The sequence below is a fragment of the Thrips palmi genome, unplaced genomic scaffold (genome assembly GCF_012932325.1).
Source record: "Thrips palmi isolate BJ-2018 unplaced genomic scaffold, TpBJ-2018v1 HiC_scaffold_19, whole genome shotgun sequence".
NCBI lineage: Eukaryota > Metazoa > Arthropoda > Insecta > Thysanoptera > Thripidae > Thrips > Thrips palmi.
The window spans coordinates 8,079,274-8,099,131 of NW_023144628.1; the positions used below are offsets into that span (position 1 = coordinate 8,079,274).

The following is a 19,858-nucleotide window of genomic DNA, read 5'->3' on the forward strand; positions in this document are numbered from 1 at the left end:
CTCAAAGATTTTTTTTAACGACATGTTCTTTATTGTAATGACAGTGTGGAGCAATAACAGTAACACAGTTTTACTAGTTTCAGTCGAAGGCCGTGGCCAACGAAATATACAATAATATCACAAAGCAAATTTTTATCAGTTACAATGTTTGGTGAGGGTCGCAGCGTGGCCTAGAGCCACCCCCAGCGCACCATGTCGTCGATGACGTCACCTACGCGCCGCCTCATGTCGGCGCTCCACTTGATGTTGATGGTGGCCGAAGTCATGTCGCTCTCGTTCAGGACCGAGGCCACGGAGCCCTGCAGCTCCTTCACCTCCGCCTGGTTGGCGTAGAAGGCGAACAGGATCATGGGCGTCACGAACAGCCCGTAGCCCGCCATGTCGCCCAGCCGCCTCTGTGAACAAGGAACAAAGTGCGTTAGTCCTCGTCTTGCGAGCAAGTCAGTTTGGCCATGAGATTAGGGCTTGCACTATGAGCGTGAGCCGAACATACGTTATCTCAATATAACTATAAAGTGCTTTAAGAAGTCAAAACAAAATATTTTTTTAAGGATTTAAACAGATATAACTACAAAATCTCACCATGAACTGCTCCCACGAGTACACGCTGTCGGGGTCCTTGATGCCGGCGGCCCTCAGCGTGTCCTGCAGCACGGTGTGGTAGTGCTTGAGCAGGGCGTCCCAGTGCTTGTCGCGCATGGCCTTCTCCGTGCAGCACATCAGGAGCGTGCTGAGGTCCTGCGCCGTGGTGGAGTAGCGCGTCGTCTGGAAGTCGATGAGGCAGCACCCCGTGCACGCGCCAGCCTGGTGGGTGCAAACCCGGATCAAAGGCACAGTGGGTCACAAGACCGGCGGAGGCGGCCAAAACTCTAGACGCGTTTTGAGCGGCAGAGTCACTGAACTGAACAGGACTCGAACCGAACATGTGACCCCACCATCGGATTCCTCGTTCGGAGAGCAATCCATTGGTGGGGTCACACGCTCGGTTCGAGTCCTATTTAGCGACTGTGGAGCTCAAAACGCGTAGTGTAGAACTTCCCGCACGTCCTGCGATGTTCCAGGATTAGAGAAAAATAAAAGACACCGTTGTTCTGAGGCCGGAAAAAAAAAACGGAAGAGGAGGACGCCTACCTCGTCGTACTGGAAGAGCATGTTGTTGAGGTGGCAGTCACCGTGGATGATGCTGTTGCCGACCTCCCTGCCGGGGGTCAACAACTCGTTGAGAAACTTCTCGCCGAACGTGGAGAAGTGGTGCTTTACTTTGGCGTGCATCGGGCTGCCTTCGGGGTACCTCTCCAGCATCATGTCTGCGAAGGCAAGTCATTCATTCGACCGGTTCAGTGCGCCCTCCCGAAACACCGCGTCCAAAGTAACATATCGGAAGGTACGGTTACCCGGGGTGGTCTCCGAGACGTTCATGAACGTCTTCCACATCTCCCGGATGTCCTCCCTCTTGTAGGGCACCGTGAGCTTCTCGGCGATGGCGTTGAACTCGTCGGGGCGCTGCACCTCGAAAGCCATGGCGGCGCCGTGCAGGCGGCCGAGCTGGCTCAGGGCGTGTCGGATGTGGTGCTCGTCCAGTGCCACGCGGCGGTCGGCCATGCGGAAGCCCTCGGGGCACTTGTCGTCCACCACCAGGCACGGCCGCGCGCCGTCCGGCTTGGAGTACATGCACCTGGTGGCGAGTCAAGGCAGGCTTGCTTTCGAAAAGCCACTTGGTCGCGCGGCCTCTGCCACACTCATGGGACGTCCCAGCGACCAAACGACTCCAGGCAGTGCGAGGCGCCGGCAAGCGCCTGCGGAGCGACGCGTAGGCAACCCAACCGACTCCCCCGCGCGGCGCTCGCGGCACTGTACCATTACCATTAAGGGCTAGACCACACATGATCGTATGCCATTTCGGGCCCGACACATGCCCGCCTGCACTGCAAAACGAGACATGGCCGTCCTTACTGAGGTGACACTTTATCCCGGCACTAGCAGTCCGAGCCGAAGCAGGCTGCCTTTGCTCTGCCTCGCTCTGCCGCGCTGTGCCTAGCAGGCGCAGATCCAGGGCAGCTTCCCTGTCGTCAGGGCAGGGAAGCTGCCCTAACGGCGGCGAAGCCCCTGGAAGTAGTTTGCTACAATGCCCCCAGGACCCGCCACTGGATCCACCCTGGCTGGCTCGCTGCCGCCGGCACTGACCTGGGCCACGGCAGGGGCCTCTGCAGCTTGGCGATGTCCGTGAGGATGGGCGCCACGCGGCCGTAGAACTCGTCCTCCGCCGCGTAAATGAACTGCATCATGGGGCCGCCGCTGCCGATGTCCGACGCCGTGGTCTTGCAGATGAGGCGCAGCTCGTCGGGGCCGCTCTTGTCCTGGAAGAGGAGGGCGCTCAGTGCCGCCAGGCGCCGCTTCACAGTGGGCCAGAGGACCGGTGGAGGCGGCCAAAACTCTGAACGTGTTTTGAGCTCCACAGTCGCTAAATGGGACTCGAACCGAGCGTGTGACCCCATCAATGGATTTGCTCTTCGAACGAGGAATCGAAGGGTGGGGCTACACGTTCGGTTCGTGTCCTGTGTGGTGACCCTGGAGTTCAAAACGCGTCTAGAGTTGCCACCTCCACCGGTGTTCTGGACACCACTGTACGCTTACTCTTACCTCATCCCGGACGATGGCCCTGTAGATGATGCTAGTGTAGCCGTCCCCGTCGTTGGAGCCTGACTCGATGTGGAACCTGCGCACGGAGACACACACTGGTAAAACCAAGGCGTAACACTTCAAGAAGGACGCACTGGTCGAACGCCTTCCTTCACGCCTTACTGTGCACCATTTGCAATTGTTTTCTACCGTCCCTTTTTAAATGTATTTAGGCGAGGACTCGAAAAGAAAAACGCACTTCGTTTTTATAAATTTTACAGGGTGAACTAATTTTCAAAGCACTAACAGCCAACTAGGTTTTTTGGTCCATCGGCCGATGCAGCTTTGTTTGCTGTGCCTGCACGCGTCTCTCTCACTTCCCAGCATCATCTGTGTGGCCAACGTACTACTGTACGTTACTTTGTCAGCACAGTGGTTGGTCAAGGCCATGGCCGCCACGCCACTACTCAGGGACCCACGCGGCTGCCGCGGCTCCGCGCCCCGCGCAAAAGTAGCGTTTATTTTATTTTTTCGTCAGTCCTATGGTGGGATTGGCAGGCATTTTGCCGGTTCTGCCTCGGCCATCCCGGGCCCGGCCGGCCTGGCCACGGCCCACGGCCGCCTGTGCCCAAGGCCGCACCGTGCCAGCGGACGCTCTAGCGCCCTCAACCAACATGACATATCGCATTTCGCGCCAAAAACCAGGAGCCGATGATTAGCCAGTGGCCGTCGCGCTCACTACTTCAACCCTTCAAAACTGGATCGGAAAACAAACCACAGAAAACTTATCACAATGACAAGAACGGAAATAAAATTTTGTACATTACACTCTGCAAAATTGCAGCACGCGTTCCCGACCGAGGCCCGATTTTATCTGACTGACATCAACGGATTTTGACAGTCAGGAAAAGTCATGTCACGGTCCGAGATTTTTTCTAAATCTGGGTAACGCAAATCAACTCTTATTTCCAACAAAAACAAAAGGGGTGAAAAAAGGATTAAAAATCATGAAAAGTGTTGATTGAGTCCGCAATGTTGTGTCCGCTGTGCTTCGCGACGGGTCCACCAGTTAAGATTACGGAAAGACGCGGGCGAAGCGCTTGTTGACGTATGAGCGGAGCGTGTACACTGGAGGCCGTCCCGGCGGGGAGACTGACCCACTGTAAAATTTGGTTTACAATGATTGTGCAACATTACTGGCGTTTATACCGCATATGTCGCCAACTTGTTTTTTCACCTGAATGTGTTCGGGAAAGCCCCCCCCCCCCCCCTCCTCGCTCTGGGGCCCTCACCGCGGCTTCTTGAAGCCCGCCTTGCCGGCGACGGTCTTGATGGCTTCGCCCACCACGGCGGGGACGTCCATGGTGCCTCCGTTCACTCCGTTCACTCCGTTGGCTCCGTTCGCGGCCATGGCCAGCAGAGGACTGACTCCCGGCGCGGTCGTCCGTTCGGTAGGCACCTAGACGGAGGCGGTGGCCGGGATGTATTTGTGAGCGCGGAAGAGAGCTTCGAACGCGCTCCTCAGCGAAAGCCGGCCGCGATAACAAAGATAAACCGCATGCTCGATATGTAGTGCGCGCCTTTTAAGGGAATTGCGCCAATGGCGCCAATATGGCGCGTTCACGTGGGTGCGGTCGACACGTGCTCAAATTTCGGCAAATTTATTTCGAGTTTTCGCCGCTATCACAACACGTATAAAGAATATTGGAGAATATCTTCGTCCGTAATGAGTTTTCCAAATTGGTTAAAAAAAAGTCGTAGTAGGAAATTGCGCAATATTGGACGCGTGGGCGTGTATGCATAATCTTTGTGTGTGTGTGTGTGTGTGTGTGTGTGTGTGTGTGTGTGCACGCGCCAGCTATATTGCCGATGTGTGCACGGTGTGTTTTCATGGTCTGCTGAGTGCTTGGCGGCACTGGTACGCGCATGCACAAACCCAGCCGAAAATTCATTTACGATTTGGGGTCGAATCGAAGTTTATCTGGAAGGCTAGAAAATCTTCGAATCGACATCGATATGTACTTCAAATCGGTGTCGATTCGAGGTCGATTTCAAGCCGATTAAGTCCCCTCAGTCTGTCCAAGGTTTTAATGATATAAAATCTATAGTTCGATTTTTGTGAATATTCGAGATGGATAAAACGACTACTTCGAGCCATTATCGAGTGCAACGACGACGATTCAACCTCGAATCCGAAATGTATTCTCGGCTGGGTCGGTGCAATTTTTCATCACACCTCTGAAAGTCGGGCAGTATTTTGGCCCGACAGTGGCCTTCCGCCCTCCCCGGCCCTCCCCGAGACGCCGAGCTGTGCGCGGCACCGCCTGGCGGGAAGCCCGGTGGGAAAAACAGAGGAAACGGCTGCCTAGCATTTTGCGTCAGCCGAGAGAAAGGCTCCGGACGCCACCCACCAAAACAAGAGGACAACGTTTTGCCCCCTCGATCGCACTCTCAAAACCGCTATCTATTTTAAGGGGGGACATCACTCCGAATACAGAGCTTTTGTAAAATCGTCATAAAAACCAAACGGAAAGAGAAAAACTGTCCATATTTTAACAGATAAAGTAGAAAACAACATTAAGTCAATCCGCCCGGGCAGTACAGCGCTGTCGTTGAAAACGCATTTTTGAGTGTTAGGTTAGACCATTTCGCACGGTTGCAGCGCTGGACGCCAAACGGTTTGACCTAGAACAACGAAATTTGGTGACAGCCTTCCTGAGATGTCTGGCTATGGTGGGTACCTCAATCACATTTAAAAAATCATTTTAAGTTGTATTTGTTACATGCCAAAAAAAATTGTTCAATTTTTTTGGTCAAAATTGTTTAATTTTGAACGTTAAAAAAATAATAAAAATTGACCAATGCAAATTGTTTTGCTACCCACCATAGCGGCATGTCGTAGGAGCTTCCATGCTAAATCTCCCCGCTGTAGCTCAAAAACTGCGCCCTAGAGGCCTGCAACCGTTTGCAATTTCATGTTCCGAGAAAACGCGATCAAAGTTGTGGAAACTGGGCTTTTCCCCTATGCATGTTTGCGGCCCACAACCTCCCAAAACTGCAATTTTTTGAATTTCGGAATGCGGTTTTCGCCATTCGACGCAGAAAAGAATGGTCTATAGTATAAACTAATAAAAAAAAGGTGCGATTTTTTATCATTTTGGAGTGATGTCCCCCCTTAAGCCCAACAATGAAAAGTAGTACACACTAAATTACTATGTAGGTTTTTCTGCGTGCTAATGCACGAAATTGTACATGCACTTCCTAACGCACGAATTTGTGCGCAACAATGCACGATTTCCTGCATACTTGCGCACGAAATCGTGCATTATCGCGCACAAATTCGTGCGTTACGAAGTGCATGTACAATTTCGTGCATTAGCGCGCAGAAAAACCTACATAGTAATTTAGTGTGTATGTCGTAACAAAGTATTTTGAGCATACATGGGCTCACAAATAAATTTGCTTGCAATTTACAAACTATTGTACCTTCATATGCTCAGAATAATACTTGGTGTGGTTTGAAGCATGCGCGCAGCCAAGGCAGGCAGGGCAGCACACCGCCGCTCCTATTCCACACGGCCTGGCCGACTTCAGCCTCTATGCGCCATGGCTATTGACGTTTGACTAGTGTAGTGGACACGAGGAATGGCCCTACAAGGCCTCAGACATCGAGCGTTTTCTGAGCAGTGCCGAAAAAGGCCGGCAGGAGGCACTGTGAGTGATGCAGCGCCTAGCGACGCGGCTTTTCGAACGGCGAGCCGAGGCCTCTATCAGGACGATAACAGAGTTTTGAAGCTTCGCTGTGACGAGGCAGTACGACTCGCCTCGCACTTTTACTCAACGCGTATCGGAATTCGCATCTCCCCCCCCCCTTCCTCTCCCCGCCGGTAGTATACAGAGCAGTGCCGGCGCGCGGCACGGCCAGGCCAGGCGCGCCACGCACGCGGTGCCGGCCGAGTAGTAGTTTGGCAGTTGGACGCTGACCATGGTTGCGAACGGAGTGGCGAGCGAGGCTGCGCCGGCGGCGGCGCTGCAGGCCGCGGACGTCCCCGCGGTGGTGCACAAGGCCCTGGGCGGCATCGTGGAGGAGCGCGGCTGGGAGAAGCCCAAGTGAGTGAGTGAGTGAGTGAGTGAGCGAGTGAGTGAGTGAGTGAGCGAGTGAGTGAGTAAGTGAGTGAGTGAGTGAGTGAGTGAGTGAGTGAGTGAGTGAGTGAGCGAGTGAGTGAGTGAGTGAGTGAGTGAGTGAGTGAGTGAGTGAGTGAGTGAGTGAGCAGAAGTTGTCTCTCAGCTTGTGGGCGTGTGGGCGTGGCTGGGGTTGTCTCGTCGTTGCGCATCACACCTGCGAGGATGCGGCAAGGATCACCTTCACAGTCTCGCAAATACCACTGCGACACACATAGATCAGTTTCGTTTTTGTTTTTAATTTTTGAGTGAAATTTTCATGAAAAGCATGGCATTTCTTTTTTTTTCATGACCATGCCGCGTCGTTCCTAGCAGTTCTCATCATGAGAAAATTTCTGAATATTTTCTTCCTTTATGCTTTTTTTAACGTGGTCAAACGAAATGAAGGATGGGGTCATTTTGTGTCCGTCCAACGACAGTTGTAGCAGTGCATCCTTCTCATTTTAATTTTAACGTTCTCCAATGAGGCAGCTGGCAGCCGTCGCTTTTGGCGGGAAACTTTTGACTCAGAACGTCTGTCTCCGGAGAGGAACGTGTCGTTTTACGTACACTGTAAATGCAAAGTCCGGTTTGAAATGTAAGTCCCAGACGAGGACCATCACCCGGCTGTCATGGGGCCTCGGTCCGCGGTCCCATGCGCGCGCATGCGCGTCAGCAGCAGGCTTTCATTGGCCGCTCCACACTGTGAAAATTTGAGTCGTCACTTGATGACAATTTCAAGGCTAATTTTCCTTACAAGGATGTCATAAAGTCAATTGATGACATTGTTGTCACGCCCATGCAATAAGTATAGGAGCTTTGATGAAAATGTCATCAATTTGTGACGAGATTGACATCATTTCAAAGTGATGAACATGTCATCCTCGTTTTTGTCATAAAGTGACAACAAATTTTCACAGTGCACTGGGCGAGGCGGCGAGGCCCGCGGCCATGAGCGGAATCAAGTCCATGGCTACTGCGACACTGGAGACCAGCTGATGCAGCGTGGCGTTGCCTTGTTGTTGTAGGTTCCACATCGAGATCGGCTCTCAGGAAGGAGACGGCTACCTCAGTGTCCTGTACCGCGTCGTCGCAGAGAACGAGGTAGGAGAAGAGGTTTACCAGCATTAAAACTTGCTGACTTTTTTTTTTTGGCGAAAAATGGAAATTGTATCGTAGTATTGAGGATTGGAATTAGGATGCAGGTGTTTATCTCCTACGTTGCGGATGTGGCTCAAGAAGCACTCAGTCCACGTTGTGGGCGGCGTGCCCAGGCGTGCCGACGTGGCCGCTATCGTGTCGTCAGGCGGCGTGTGCATCACGTCAAGCCGTGGCGATAGCAGCCACCGCATTCTGCGGAGCAGGTCCTCTAAAGGAAGTGTCTTGCAGCGAGATTAAACTACTTGGATTTGAGACGCATTTTGCGCCGCGATAACAATCTGTCTGCGAAGGTCCTTCTGAGTGTTTTAAAGTGCCCCGGCTGAGCCACCAGCCGCCAGTGCCAGTCACTGTAAGTCCACCTTGACAAACGCTGTAATAATTCCATTTTTACCGGAGGGACTTGAACATGTTGCTTGTACATGGGCCAGGGTCCGAGTGACTGACGGGCACACTGCTCGGAGGTGTCAAATGCCCCGGGCGGACTGAACTGGCAGACCGCGGACCCGCCAAACCCACCGCCTGACCCTGACAACGATAAAAGTGTAGCCGCAACGCCTAGGCGACCTTGAGGCGTCTGCCGGGACGCGCGAGCGGAAGTCCACGGCCAGCCAGCGGCCAGCCAGCGGCCAGCGCGCACCTAGCGTCCTGCAGGCCCCTTCCGAATGGCACTGCTCCGTCTCTCTCGCACTCATGAGTGCATGATTGCCAGCGAGCGACCGAATCACTGTTCAGAGTGAGCCAGCCGACGGCCGGGTGCCGCCCGGATAGCCAGCCGGCCCCACTCGGTTCGGGTGGGAGGGGCGGAGGAGGCAAGGCCCCGCGGGTAGGCAACTTATGTGACATGCCGGCTGCTGACGAATGGCTGGCCTACCCCGGGCGCCAGACGCTCTCTTAGCCCAGCCTCTCTCCAATGGACTCCCTCACCCCTTTCTTACCATCGTGTTTGACTGGAGCGATGTTCCCGTGATGCACCGGCGTTGCAAAGTGAAGGCAGTCAACACTTTAGAGGATTCGGTAAATAATCGCCCCCCTCCCCCCCGAACGAGTGACCTCCACCAATGGATTGCTGTCCGAACGCGGAATTCATTCATTGGTGGGGCCGGGTGTTTGGTTCGAGTTCTGCTTAGTGACTCTGGAGCTCAAAAAGCGTTGAGAGTTTTGACCGCCCTGCGCCGGTCTTCTGGCCCACTGTGCGTTTTAAAGGGGTGCCAACCTCAGCCAGCCTTGCTCCCGAAAAAAAAACTGTTTTAGTCGAAAGCCCTCTCTACACTAGCGGACGTGGAGCTTTGAGCCTACTTATGTCGCAATATTGATGTCATGTTCCCCTAAGCACACTGTAAAACTTAAACTTAAGTGTGTACTGAGGACACAATGAGAGCACTTGAGTGTGTACTGAGTACACGCATAAAGTTCATGTAAGAGTACTGAAGTTTTCAGTGCAGATCTTCAGGACCACTGGTGGTCGACTGGTGGTCATGAACTACAAACGTCTTTTGCAAAGCTGGGCGTGATCCTAACGTCTCGTGATCCAGGCTGATGGCGACGACCTGCGCCTCATGTGCAAGACGATGCTCGGCGCCCTGGACGGCTCCCTCTTCCTCGCGCACGTCTTCAAGGCCGAGTCCCTCATGTACAACAAGGTGCTCCCCGCCATGGAGGAGATCGCCAACATGAAGAAGCCCCTGCCCTGGCCCAGGTTTTTATTTCCACTACTCACTTTCTTACAATATTTTTCACATATTTTGAGAGTCACCCAGTTTTGCACCACGATAGAGCACTTCGCATATGAGCTATGACGGAAGTTGAGAAGAAGTAAAGAAAACAAAAGCCGGACTTGTATGAGAATATTGCTCTGTGGCGACGCAGACGCTCATTCTCACGAATCCCGCATGCCGTTTTCTTTTTGATTTCTTCTCAACGTCTGTTTCGGCCCTTCTCCGAAGTACCTTATCAAACAAGGGAGCGTCAGCCGCGTCTGTCATTCAATGAGAACGGCGCCGCGATTTTCCTCGCTCACGTTGGCGTTGCAGAGGCTACCCCAACGAGCTGCAGCCCCCCTGCCTGGTGATGGAGGACCTCCGGCCGGAGGGCTTCAGCATCTGCAAGAGAGGCACGGTGCTCGACGACCAGCACGCCCGGCTCTTCGTGACAGAGGTGAGGTGACTGACGGAGCACCGTTCAACAACAACTTGTCTTTCCTTCGTTTCATTCGCTGGGTCTTGGTGTGCAGATGGCGCGCTTCCACGGCGCCGGCATGGCCCTGGACAAGCTGCGGCCTGACTTCATTGCCGAGTTCGTCCGGGAGTCGACGAACCTCGCGGTGATGGAGGAGCTCAAGGAGAAGTTCGCCGTGTTCACGAACAGCGGCCGCGAAGCGCCTCGTAAGCTCCCTTGGCCATCCAACAGAGTCGAGCGCAAATCAATCAAACCAGGAAGCTTTAACGGTTTAATTTTATTTTCTAGTCATGATCAAGGACAGGTTCCCGGAGGGATCACCCGTGTTCGAAAATCTGAAGACCCGGTTCGAGTCTTTCGGTACAGACTTCTTCGGGTACATCGTGCCGGACCCCGACGGGGGCAACGCCATCGTGCATGGCGACGCCCACATCAACAACGTCATGTTCCAGCGCGATGAGGTACTTGGTCTTTAGAACCTAGAGGAGAAAAGCACGCCCTGTACTGACCTATTTGTCTCCTGCCCGCAGTCCGGCGCGCCCTGCGGCTGCCGCCTGATCGACTTCCAGGCGGTGCGCTACGGCTGGCCCACCCCCGACCTCCTGACCAACCTGCTGTGCGTCACCGAGAAGCCCACACGCGACAAGCACTTCCGGGAGTGGCTCAAGCTCTACCACGAGACCCTCCAGGACACGCTTTGCGCCGCCGGCATCAAGGACCCCGACAGCGTGTACTCGTGGGACCGCTTTCAGGTGAGGGCGCGGTCCGAGGCGGCCAAAGACTGATCCTTCCTTTCACATTTTACGTAACACGATTTTGTTTCGTCGGGCAGGGCCACCTGAGCCGCGCCGCCAAGATGGTGGTGTGCATGGTGCCAATGTTGGTGTTCGGCTTCACGGAGGACGAGGCCATCAAGGAGATCCAGGGCGCGCTGGCGACAATGGCGACCAACGAAGAGGACCAGCCCCCTCCCGACTACCAGTTCAAACTCAAGGAGACCCCCACCCTGAAGCGACGCTTCGGAGACGTGGTGGACGACCTGGTGGAGTGGGGATGGCTGTGATGGCTGCGTTGGCTGTGATGGGGACTTGATCCACTTGGGCTCGCAGGGCGACCCCTTTGGAAAGTTCCAAGTATTTCTTGACGCATATTGGCGGGACCAATGCGAAACGTATCATTATAAGACTTTGCAGGATTACCCTGCATCAAAACACTAGACCCCACGGGCCTAACCAATCGTGATAACTTACTACCATTTCTTACCACATGTACAAGTGCATACACATCTGTCGAAACCGCTTGTTTTTTAAATTGGATAAAATGTTCCAAATTTATTATGTTCTTGTAGCTGTATTATTAAAACCATTATGCCCTCGCACATCCAAACGCTGGAAAAATGTCCTTGAGCTCTGTAGAGCAAGTGGAATGAAAACGGTGACGTCACCCTGCTAAATTTCTCCGCTGCCTATTTATTCATTGACCTTTATTCGCCGAATGGTACCATTTGGGCTTGTCCGCTGCAGCTTTGATGAGAAGCGGCAGCGGAACGGTCATCTAAGTCACTATGTCCAGCGACTAAACCCACACGCCCTTCCCCTCTGGCCTCCACTACCCCCACCCCTTCCCCCTTGCTGCCCTACTAGTCCACCACGTCAATGCACACGCCCCCGCGCCTTCCTCAGTCCGTCCGCGAGTCCCACTCCACACGGAAGCCCACATTCCTGGAACGGCGCGGAAAGCCATGGCCTGCCCTTTGACAGCCACCCTGGGGACCGGCGCCGAGATGCCCCTGCTGGGCTTCGGCACGTGGCAGGTGACCAGCAGTAGTGAATCACGATGCTTCCAAGATGTCGATTGACTTTCCCAGGTATCTTTTCCTCGGAGGAGAGTGGTTAGGGTGCCTGTTTCAAGCGTTGTGCGGTGGCAGGCGCTGGGCGGCGAGCTGGAGGCGGCCCTGGAGACGGCGCTGCAGAGCGGCTACCGCCACATCGACACGGCGGCCTTCTACGGCAACGAGGGCGACATCGGCAAGGTGCTGGAGGCCTGGATCGCGGCGGGGAAAGTACGGCAACATTTTTGTGACAGTAAATCAAAAGCACGAGAGAGCATAGCGAAACTTTGGGCACGGCCCTTCGTGGACAGGGCACCCGCGAGGAGCTGTTCCTGGTCACCAAGCTGCCGCCCGCGGCCATGCGCCCGGCCGGCGTGCGCAAGAGCGTGGAGCGGTCGCTGCGGGCGTTGCGCACCGACTACATCGACCTGTTCCTGATCCACGTGCCCGTCGCCTTCGTGGAGCGCGGCGACGAGATGCTGCCCCTCGGTGACGACGGCGAGGTGATCCTGGACCGCGACTCGGACTTCGTGGCCGTCTGGAAGGTAAGAGCCGTTGGCGCATAGTGCGGGCCTGTTTCGGCGGCCCCTCGGTGCGAGCAGGCAGGCCGTCAGGCAGGCAGTGCATGCGGCACCATAATTAATGAGTGTAAGGCCGAAGGCTGTCCTTCCGTGGCGACGCTGCATTATCTATCGGCATCGACGTCGGCCTGGGCGTGGGTGGGGATGGACGCGCGGAGGGCTAATAAATTCAGACCCGTGATTCCCGCTCACGCCTGAGATTTGATTGGCTGCGCAGGCAATGGAGGAGGAGGTCGACAAGGGGTGCGTCAAGGCCATCGGCTTGTCCAACTTCACCGAGAACCAGATTCAGCGCGTCCTGGACAACTGCCGCATTCGCCCGGCCAACTTGCAGGTACCCAGATGCAGACAATATTCTTGTAAAGGGTTTTTGAAGACCGCCACACTAACGCTGACTGGGATCAGGTGGAGCTGCACGTGTACATGCAGCAGCGGCCGCTCGTCGCGTTCTGCAACACGCAGGGCATCACCGTGACGGCCTACTCGCCCCTGGGCAGCCCCGGCCTCGAGAAGGTCTACGCCGCCTGCGGCCTGGAGTAAGCCATGCGCACTGCTGCGATCACAGTCAAATTGGAGAAGTGTTCTTTTCGGACCGCAAGGGGGACTCAACTCAACGAATTCGCTACATTTTTCGAAGATATTTGACCTAGACGACGCTTTCGGGAGTCCCCCGGTCATGCTCTCGCTGTCGGCAGGAAGGTGATGCCGGACATACTCCGCAACCCCGTGGTGGAGGAGGTGGCCGCGCGCCTGGGCAAGTCCCCGGGACAGGTGCTGCTGCGGCACACCGTGCAACGCGGCATCGCCGCCATCCCCAAGAGCACCAACGAGGCCCGCATCGCGCAGAACATCCAGGTCAGGCACTTTGCCGACAACAGTTCCTATAAAAATGTTGCTGTACAAACGTTCAGAAACATTTTAGCACAAAAAAGGCGGGAATCCTTCAGAGTATCTTGTCCCAAAATTTATAATCACGTAGTTAAGAAAATACATTTTTAATTTTACATCAAGCTATGTGATGCCTTTTCTTTTCAATTAGCAATGAAAGGAGCCCAATTGAACAGCTTGCGCCCTTACAGTAAAAGAAATAAAGTTAAAATTGGGTTTAATTTTTAACATTTTCTTTGCTGTTTAGATCTTTGACTTTGAACTGAGTCCCGAGGACGTGGAGAAGCTCGACGCACTGGACCTGGGCGAAACGGGTCGGATCTGTGACCTAAAGTTCGCCGTGGGGTACGCTGGCGCCCGTAAGGGATCTTGCCGCCGACGTAGAAGGTCCCAATCATCGCTAATTTCACGTAATCACGTGTTTCAGGCTGCAGAAGCATCCGGAATACCCCTTCTAGTCACAATTGTTTACACGAACGAGGAGCCACGATTGCACCGAACAAGCAGAAAACCATGGCACATTAGCAAATAAATAATAGAAAGCAATTTGCCTGGCGATGGCACCGCGTCTTATTACCGCCCTGTATCCCTCATTACCTGGAGGAAGGACACGAAATTGCAGCAGCGCGGCGCACACAGTCGACGGCAGGATGGCGTTGCTGGAGGAGTACTTGCAGGCCTGGCGCCGTGAAGTGCTCTACGACAGGGAGCCTAGCGCGGCCTGGAGGGCGGTGTGGCGCTACCGCAGGGCCAAGGTCAGCCAGTGTCAACCAAACACAACCCCCAAGAATTCGAGGCCCGTTTGAGACCACCACGGCGATAAAGGAAGACCCACCCAGCAAAACATGACGTTTGGGACGCGACGTAACACTGGCTTTCCTCCACAGTGGTTGCTGGTGGCGGGTTACGCGTGGGTGGGCCGTGCCCTGGTGGAGACCGCCATGGCGCCCAACCTGGAAGTCCGCAACCTCACTCTGGTCCAGTTCACGGCCGTGCACCTCGCCATCGCCGCCATCTACGTGTTCGCCTTCCACTCCCCCGAGTGCGGTAACGCGATCACCTGCCTCATTGCTGTGGCGCGCTGCGTCGAGCGGAGCGCTGACCCGGCCACGGAGGTAATGGTGGGGGAAGAGAGATGAGAGTAGGGGGACGGCTTGGCACGAAGAGCAGCTCTCTAGGCGTGGAGGGGGGAGAGCGGCTGGGGTGGGAAGATTCCTGTTGGCAGCTCTTTTCCTTATAGTGGCTGCGGAAGAAAGGGGGTTCGTCAAGAAAGGCTAGGACCGTAATTTTCCCGAGACTAGAAACGCATTTCCAGTTGGAGTTTCGGAACATGGTGCGCCGGCAGCGCCGTATTGGTGCTTTCACCGCGACCGCCTGGGTGGCCCACATCCTGACCTCCCTGCAGACGATCAACGGCTCGCAAAAAGTCTCGCCCCTGAACACAGCGCTCGCGCCCGTCGGCGGCGTCTACTACACGGCCGCCAACACGGCGTTCATAGCCATGCAGGTGAGGGACTCGGTGCCGATGTTGCTGATCGCGCCGGGTGACTAAACGACTTCGCGTGCCAGGTGTGGCTCACTATATTCGGCCTGCTGGCGTACTACCGCATGCTGGCGCTGGCCTGCACGCTGTTCGGCGTCACCACGGCAGTGTACCGCAGCATGATCTCAAAGAGCGCCACGGCGCGGGGTGAGGCGTCGTCATTTTATCAAGTTTCTGCCGTTCACTGCTGCTCTGCTATTGCAGCTCGGGGCGCCTCTGCGTGTGCGCAGGGTCGCAGCTCGACGAGCTAGCCGCCCTGCACGCCCTCATGCTGGAGTGCTGGTGGTGGGCCAGGAAGGGGCTGGGCCGCGCCGTGGTCGTGGTGGTGCTGGCGTGCGCCGCGCTGCCCCTCGCCGCCACGGTGCACCTCACCCTCACGTACCAGCACGACTCGCGTCCCTGGGGCAAGCTGGCGGCCTTGCTGTTCCGCCTAATCGCCAACGTCCTCATCCTGCTCTGCTTCGCGGGTGCGCTCATTCACCATCAGATTGCGATTGTTCGAGGTCCAAACCGATTTTTGAGTCTTAGTGTTACCGATGCTCGTACCGATGCAGGCGACGAGCTGGAGAGGAACAGCCAGCTTCTATCAACGAGTCTGTACGGCGGCCCCTGGCTGCGTGAGACAGCGTCGGAGCGGCTGGTGCGACTCCACCTCATGCAGGCCACCTCCAAGGGGTTGATCCTGCCCGTGAAGGGGCTGGGCCGCCTCAACAGGCCCTTCTGCCTCGCCGTCGTCGAAAAGTGGTTCAGCTTCCTGCAGGTCCTTCTCAAGGCGCAGGGCCTCGGCAGCGCTGACTAGGCCGTTTGCATAGAGGGAGTGCGCAACCTTAGTGAAGGGCAGGTGGCCCGAAAAGCAATGGAAGTAGTGGAAGCACAGCGTTGTAGTAGGTTTGCACAAAATGGACGAAATAAAACCGTTTTGCAACCGACACTACATGCTCTACTCTAAGGACTACGTTCATTGAGTACCAACAACTCAGAAAGCTTATGTACAAGGCTGTGTCGACAAAATACGTATAAAAAAGGGAGCTACCTCGCTCCGTGCGCCCCCAGGTCCCAGGCTCCGGCTAGTCACTAAACTTCATCAGGACCTGAAGATAGCTGAACCAGGTGCGCATGACGCTCACGCACGAGGACCTGGCAACAAACAGTACGCCTCTGATAGTTGAAGTGGAAAGGTAAGTTATGGAAAGGAAAATTTGACAATTAGTATCAAGTACACTCAGAGTGACCGTGAACTCAAGGTCAGCATGAACGTCACATCGCTGTAGATGACTCAAAGAGACTCGTTAAGGGTGAAACGGAGCCAAAAAAAGTCCTGACGCATTAAGTATGAGAGTTTGAGAGCACTCATAGTAGTAGCGACAGAACGATTCTTGTGCAACCCCGACAATACACCGTGACCGAGTGGCTCTCAGTGCCAGCCTTGTGAGGGTTCTCTTGCATGTAGAGTTTGAGCAATGACTACTCGGTTCAACCTGTTGAGGGTGCCGAGGGCCTGCACGCGCACAGACTCGGGCTTCTTGGCCAGCACCATCATCTGCAGGCGGCCGCGCCGCTCGGCCGGCCACTCCGTCAGCCAGGGTCCGAAGTAGCAGCAGGTCGGCAGGGCACTGCTGCTGTCCGTCAGCCTCTGGCCCACCAAGCACTGGCGCCAATCGGATCATTAAAAACAGAAAACATGCGCCGCAGAGCTGCGACGATGATCGTGACACGTCCCATCAACGCAACGATCAGGACCCTACGATCAAAATCACAGCCACCATTAAATGTATCACCAGAGTAAACTATCACTAATTTAGCATCAGAATTTTAAAAGCGATCAGCGTGTACGATCAAAGTCAGAAAATTTGACAGAAAAATACACGTTACGAAACGGCGAGATTCTTTCCTGTTAGTTTGCAAATCGGGCATCGATCAGAACTTCTAGAGCTCTGCGAGCGAGCAGCAGAGCGAGTCCGCAAAGCACACGTGATGGACACTAATGGAGCCAGCTCACCTGCGACACGAATATAATGAAGACGAGGGGGACGCTGCTCAGCGCGAAGGAGTCAGTCTGGCCGCGCGCGAGGATCACCTCCGCCGTGCTGACCTGCAATTTAACGGTGCCGCTAAAAAAAACGAGGTTTGGCCTGGTGGGCGCGTTGTTTGATGCGACACACACCAAGGGCATGACGAGCCCGGCGAACAGCAAGTGGGGGAAGAGCGAGCCGACCAGGGCGTCCATATGGCGGCCGGCCTGCAGCAGCGCCGTGTGCATCTCCGCCGAGCGGACGTTCTCGGCAACACCCCCACGCGCCTTCAAACGCAACAGTTGAGTGGCAAGTCGACCGACCCGGCCCGCGCGGCCCCCCCGACGGCGGCGAAGGGAGCTGCGGCCGGCGGCCCGTACCTGCATCCGAGTACCCAGCTCGCGGTAGAGCGCGGCGCGGGCCAGGTTGACGCACATCATGAGCGAGAGCAGGCCGTAGTAGGACGAGATGCAGCACATGCTGCCGTTGCACATCACCAGCACCTAGCACCGACCGCGCAATTGAGGGGTCAAAACACTTGTGTCAAGATGCCTTGGCCGCTCTTGCGAGGAAAAACAATTTCAAAATGGAGGGTTAAGCAAAAATTAAAAAAAAAAATTGAATCAAATTCAAGGAAACTTTTAAAAAATTGGTGATAATTGGATTTAACTAAAGGTAAAGGGGTGATACAAATCGGCAATGTTGGCTGTCCGTATACTTTTTTTGTACCAGTTTAAAATTGTTTGAAATCTATTCTCTTGCATTAGTTTTTGGCCCGTCCCGTTTTTTGTCATCGTCGAATGAACTTTTGACCCACCTTGGCAGCCAGCGTGGGCGACTGCAGCCAGGGGACCTCGGTCAGCACGGTGAAGACGACGGACAGGAAGGACGATGCTGACGGTGAAGGTGGAGAAGAAACGCTTGACGCGGCGCATCAGACGCGCAGCGGACATCATCCGCGCCTACAACAAGGCCACGTCAGCCGCGTCACCGTCAGGCCCCAATTTTTGAAGATCCGGGCATTAGCGTCGCCCCCTGAACCGGTCTCTGGATCCACCCTGCAGACTGATTCCGAGAGTCGTTTTCATCGCTCTGCCTCTCTCGCTCCTGAGCTATATCCAATTAAGACTTACGCCTGCGAGAGCGTGAGCGCGAGAGCGCGAGAGCGGTCGCCTGAGCGAGGAATCGGAGGAGTGGGGGAAGAGTTTGGAGGGGAACTCTTCCCCCACTCCTCCGATTCCTCGCTCAGGCGACCGCTCTCGCGCTCTCGCGCTCACGCTCTCGCAGGCGTAAGTCTTAATTGGATATAGCTCTGTAGGGCGATAGGTACGAGAGAGGGCGCGACGAAAGCGACTCTCGGAACGAGTGTCGCTGCTTCGCGCTTCGCACCGCGGCGGCCGGCGAGGCGTCGTCCTGGAGGCACGCTGCGACGAGGCCGGCGAGGCGCAGGGCCTCCTGGACGCGCGGCAGCCTCCGCCACATGACGAGCTGCGCGGCGATGGACGAGTGCGCGCCGACGTACAGCCGCAGCGGCACGCGCGCCTCCTCCATGTTGGCGCACTGCGACAGGTCGCGCAGCACCAGTGACGTGTGCACCAGGCTGCTCAGCACGGAGTACTGCGCGACAACGGCCACATTAGCCACATCAGGCCTCTCAGTCGATTTGCCAGAAGACCGACGGCCGAAATTCTGGACGCGTTTTAAGCTCCAGAGTCGCTAAACAGGACTCAAACGGCACGTGTGACCCTACCAATGGATTGCCCGTTCGGAGAGCAATCCATTGGTGGGATCACACGTTCGGTTCGAGTCCCATTTAGCGACTCTGGAGCTCAAAACGCGTTTAGAAATTTTGCCGCCTCTACCGGGGTGTTCTGGCCCTCTGTGGGCCCGTCCCGCGCGACGTTCTGTCCAACCGGAGCGCACTCACCCAGGAGCCCCTGATGTGGCGCAGCAGCCAGAGGCCCACGCCCGGTGAGTCCCAGGATATTTCGCGCGTCCAGGCGTCCAGGGCGCGACGCAACGGCCCCTGCTGCGGGCGCATTCAAATGAGGAAGGAAAGCTTGGGACGAAACTAAAATTGATGCAGGAGTCGGAAGCAACGCCGAGCAAGACTGCTCAATCCCAATGGAAGTGCTGGAGAAGCAAGCTGAGGTGTGTCCCTTGCCTGCTCTGCATGCTCTGCCTGCTCTGGCCGCGCTCTGCCCATGTCCTTCGCGCTGCTGAGGTGTCGCGCTGTCGCCGTGGGGAGACTGGCGGCGTGCCCCGCGCGCACTGCGTAGTTTCCGGGCGGCGAGTACGGAGCGTGCACTTGCAGTGCGGGTGCGTGACGGTTGGGGCCATGCATAAGTCACCCTGCCCCTTATTCATGTGCTATATGCGTGCTTGCTGGCGACAGAGGCCGCGTCCGCGTCGATGCCCTCCAGCCCGGCTAGCCTCGCACGCAGCCGGCCGGCCGGTGGCGGTGCGCGGCGACGTGGCCGCGGCCAGAGCCGCCGCCGACGTCGCGGAGGCCGCGTCGCCGCCGCCGTCGGGGACCTGGAGTCTCCGCCGCGCCGAGCCAGGCCGCCAGGGGTCAGTCAATCATGAGTCAAAGCGGGGGTACTTTGGTATTCGACTTTATTCGCAAAACGCAAAAACAACAGCAGCCTCAGCGCATGCACATGCAGTACTTGTCCCGGAGGTCCACGTAGCAGATGCCGTGTCGGAAGCCGTGGCCGCGACAGACCTTGTAGCACAGCGGGTTGCCGCTCACGGCGCAGGGGATGTGCCACGGGAACTTGGAGCCGGCTGCAACCACTGCCATTGCCTCCGGTCAGTCCATGCTCTCCTCCAGGAGGGCCTTCGTGACGCTGGCGTGGACCTACCTGGCGTTGACTCCGCGACGGCC

At 55.9% G+C, this 19,858-nt stretch overlaps 5 protein-coding genes across 6 annotated transcripts; 4 read left to right on the top strand and 1 right to left on the bottom strand.

The window, feature by feature from the left end:
- Positions 1–6: 6 nt before the first annotated feature.
- On the bottom strand, positions 7–4,147 carry LOC117645900. The gene is made up of 7 exons (XM_034386449.1): positions 3,912–4,147; positions 2,641–2,716; positions 2,185–2,357; positions 1,395–1,675; positions 1,132–1,307; positions 583–804; positions 7–395 (listed from the first exon to the last, which is right to left on the bottom strand). The coding sequence occupies exons 1-7, from the start codon at positions 4,028–4,030 to the stop codon at positions 171–173; spliced, it is 1,272 nt and encodes a 423-aa protein (XP_034242340.1). The 5' UTR covers positions 4,031–4,147; the 3' UTR covers positions 7–170.
- A 2,433-nt stretch (positions 4,148–6,580) lies between these two features.
- LOC117645901 lies at positions 6,581–11,453 on the top strand. The gene is made up of 8 exons (XM_034386450.1): positions 6,581–6,729; positions 7,809–7,884; positions 9,474–9,637; positions 9,972–10,095; positions 10,172–10,322; positions 10,405–10,577; positions 10,647–10,868; positions 10,949–11,453. The coding sequence occupies exons 1-8, from the start codon at positions 6,605–6,607 to the stop codon at positions 11,177–11,179; spliced, it is 1,266 nt and encodes a 421-aa protein (XP_034242341.1). The 5' UTR covers positions 6,581–6,604; the 3' UTR covers positions 11,180–11,453.
- Positions 11,454–11,602: 149 nt separating this feature from the next.
- Positions 11,603–13,962, top strand: LOC117645902 (aldo-keto reductase family 1 member A1-like). Of its 2 annotated transcripts, XM_034386453.1 has the most exons (8): positions 11,603–11,929; positions 12,044–12,178; positions 12,259–12,492; positions 12,746–12,862; positions 12,934–13,064; positions 13,224–13,383; positions 13,664–13,761; positions 13,844–13,962. In XM_034386453.1, the coding sequence occupies exons 1-8, from the start codon at positions 11,858–11,860 to the stop codon at positions 13,872–13,874; spliced, it is 978 nt and encodes a 325-aa protein (XP_034242344.1). In that variant the 5' UTR covers positions 11,603–11,857; the 3' UTR covers positions 13,875–13,962. The 2 variants fall into 2 exon arrangements, with proteins under 2 accessions (XP_034242344.1, XP_034242342.1); XM_034386451.1 differs by having other exon boundaries at positions 13,664–13,962.
- On the top strand, positions 13,949–14,980 carry LOC117645904. The gene is made up of 3 exons (XM_034386454.1): positions 13,949–14,171; positions 14,304–14,531; positions 14,732–14,980. Exons 1-3 carry the CDS (start codon positions 13,974–13,976, stop codon positions 14,966–14,968), a joined length of 663 nt encoding a protein of 220 aa, XP_034242345.1. The 5' UTR covers positions 13,949–13,973; the 3' UTR covers positions 14,969–14,980.
- A 224-nt stretch (positions 14,981–15,204) lies between these two features.
- On the top strand, positions 15,205–15,782 carry LOC117645905. Its single transcript, XM_034386455.1, has 2 exons — positions 15,205–15,426; positions 15,514–15,782. The coding sequence occupies exons 1-2, from the start codon at positions 15,228–15,230 to the stop codon at positions 15,756–15,758; spliced, it is 444 nt and encodes a 147-aa protein (XP_034242346.1). The 5' UTR covers positions 15,205–15,227; the 3' UTR covers positions 15,759–15,782.
- Positions 15,783–19,858: the final 4,076 nt, after the last annotated feature.

Bases quoted from the DNA above. Each gene is read 5' to 3' on its own strand.
- LOC117645900 (XM_034386449.1), bottom strand. From the start codon at position 4,030: ATGGCCGCGAACGGAGCCAACGGAGTGAACGGAGTGAACGGAGGCACC. The intron at 1,676-2,184 runs GTCAGTGCCGGC...ACTCGCCACCAG, and splicing joins AGGCCCCTGCCGTGGCCCAG to GTGCATGTACTCCAAGCCGG. The intron at 1,308-1,394 runs GTAACCGTACCT...TTGCCTTCGCAG, and splicing joins CGTCTCGGAGACCACCCCGG to ACATGATGCTGGAGAGGTAC.
- LOC117645901 (XM_034386450.1), top strand. From the start codon at position 6,605: ATGGTTGCGAACGGAGTGGCGAGCGAGGCTGCGCCGGCGGCGGCGCTG. The intron at 9,638-9,971 runs GTTTTTATTTCC...TTGGCGTTGCAG, and splicing joins AAGCCCCTGCCCTGGCCCAG to AGGCTACCCCAACGAGCTGC. The intron at 10,578-10,646 runs GTACTTGGTCTT...TCCTGCCCGCAG, and splicing joins TCATGTTCCAGCGCGATGAG to TCCGGCGCGCCCTGCGGCTG.
- LOC117645902 (XM_034386451.1), top strand. From the start codon at position 11,858: ATGGCCTGCCCTTTGACAGCCACCCTGGGGACCGGCGCCGAGATGCCC. The intron at 12,179-12,258 runs GTACGGCAACAT...CTTCGTGGACAG, and splicing joins CCTGGATCGCGGCGGGGAAA to GGCACCCGCGAGGAGCTGTT. The intron at 13,065-13,223 runs GTAAGCCATGCG...CGCTGTCGGCAG, and splicing joins TACGCCGCCTGCGGCCTGGA to GAAGGTGATGCCGGACATAC.
- LOC117645904 (XM_034386454.1), top strand. From the start codon at position 13,974: ATGGCACCGCGTCTTATTACCGCCCTGTATCCCTCATTACCTGGAGGA. The intron at 14,172-14,303 runs GTCAGCCAGTGT...TTTCCTCCACAG, and splicing joins GGCGCTACCGCAGGGCCAAG to TGGTTGCTGGTGGCGGGTTA. The intron at 14,532-14,731 runs GTAATGGTGGGG...ACGCATTTCCAG, and splicing joins GCGCTGACCCGGCCACGGAG to TTGGAGTTTCGGAACATGGT.
- LOC117645905 (XM_034386455.1), top strand. From the start codon at position 15,228: ATGCTGGAGTGCTGGTGGTGGGCCAGGAAGGGGCTGGGCCGCGCCGTG. The intron at 15,427-15,513 runs GTGCGCTCATTC...GTACCGATGCAG, and splicing joins CATCCTGCTCTGCTTCGCGG to GCGACGAGCTGGAGAGGAAC.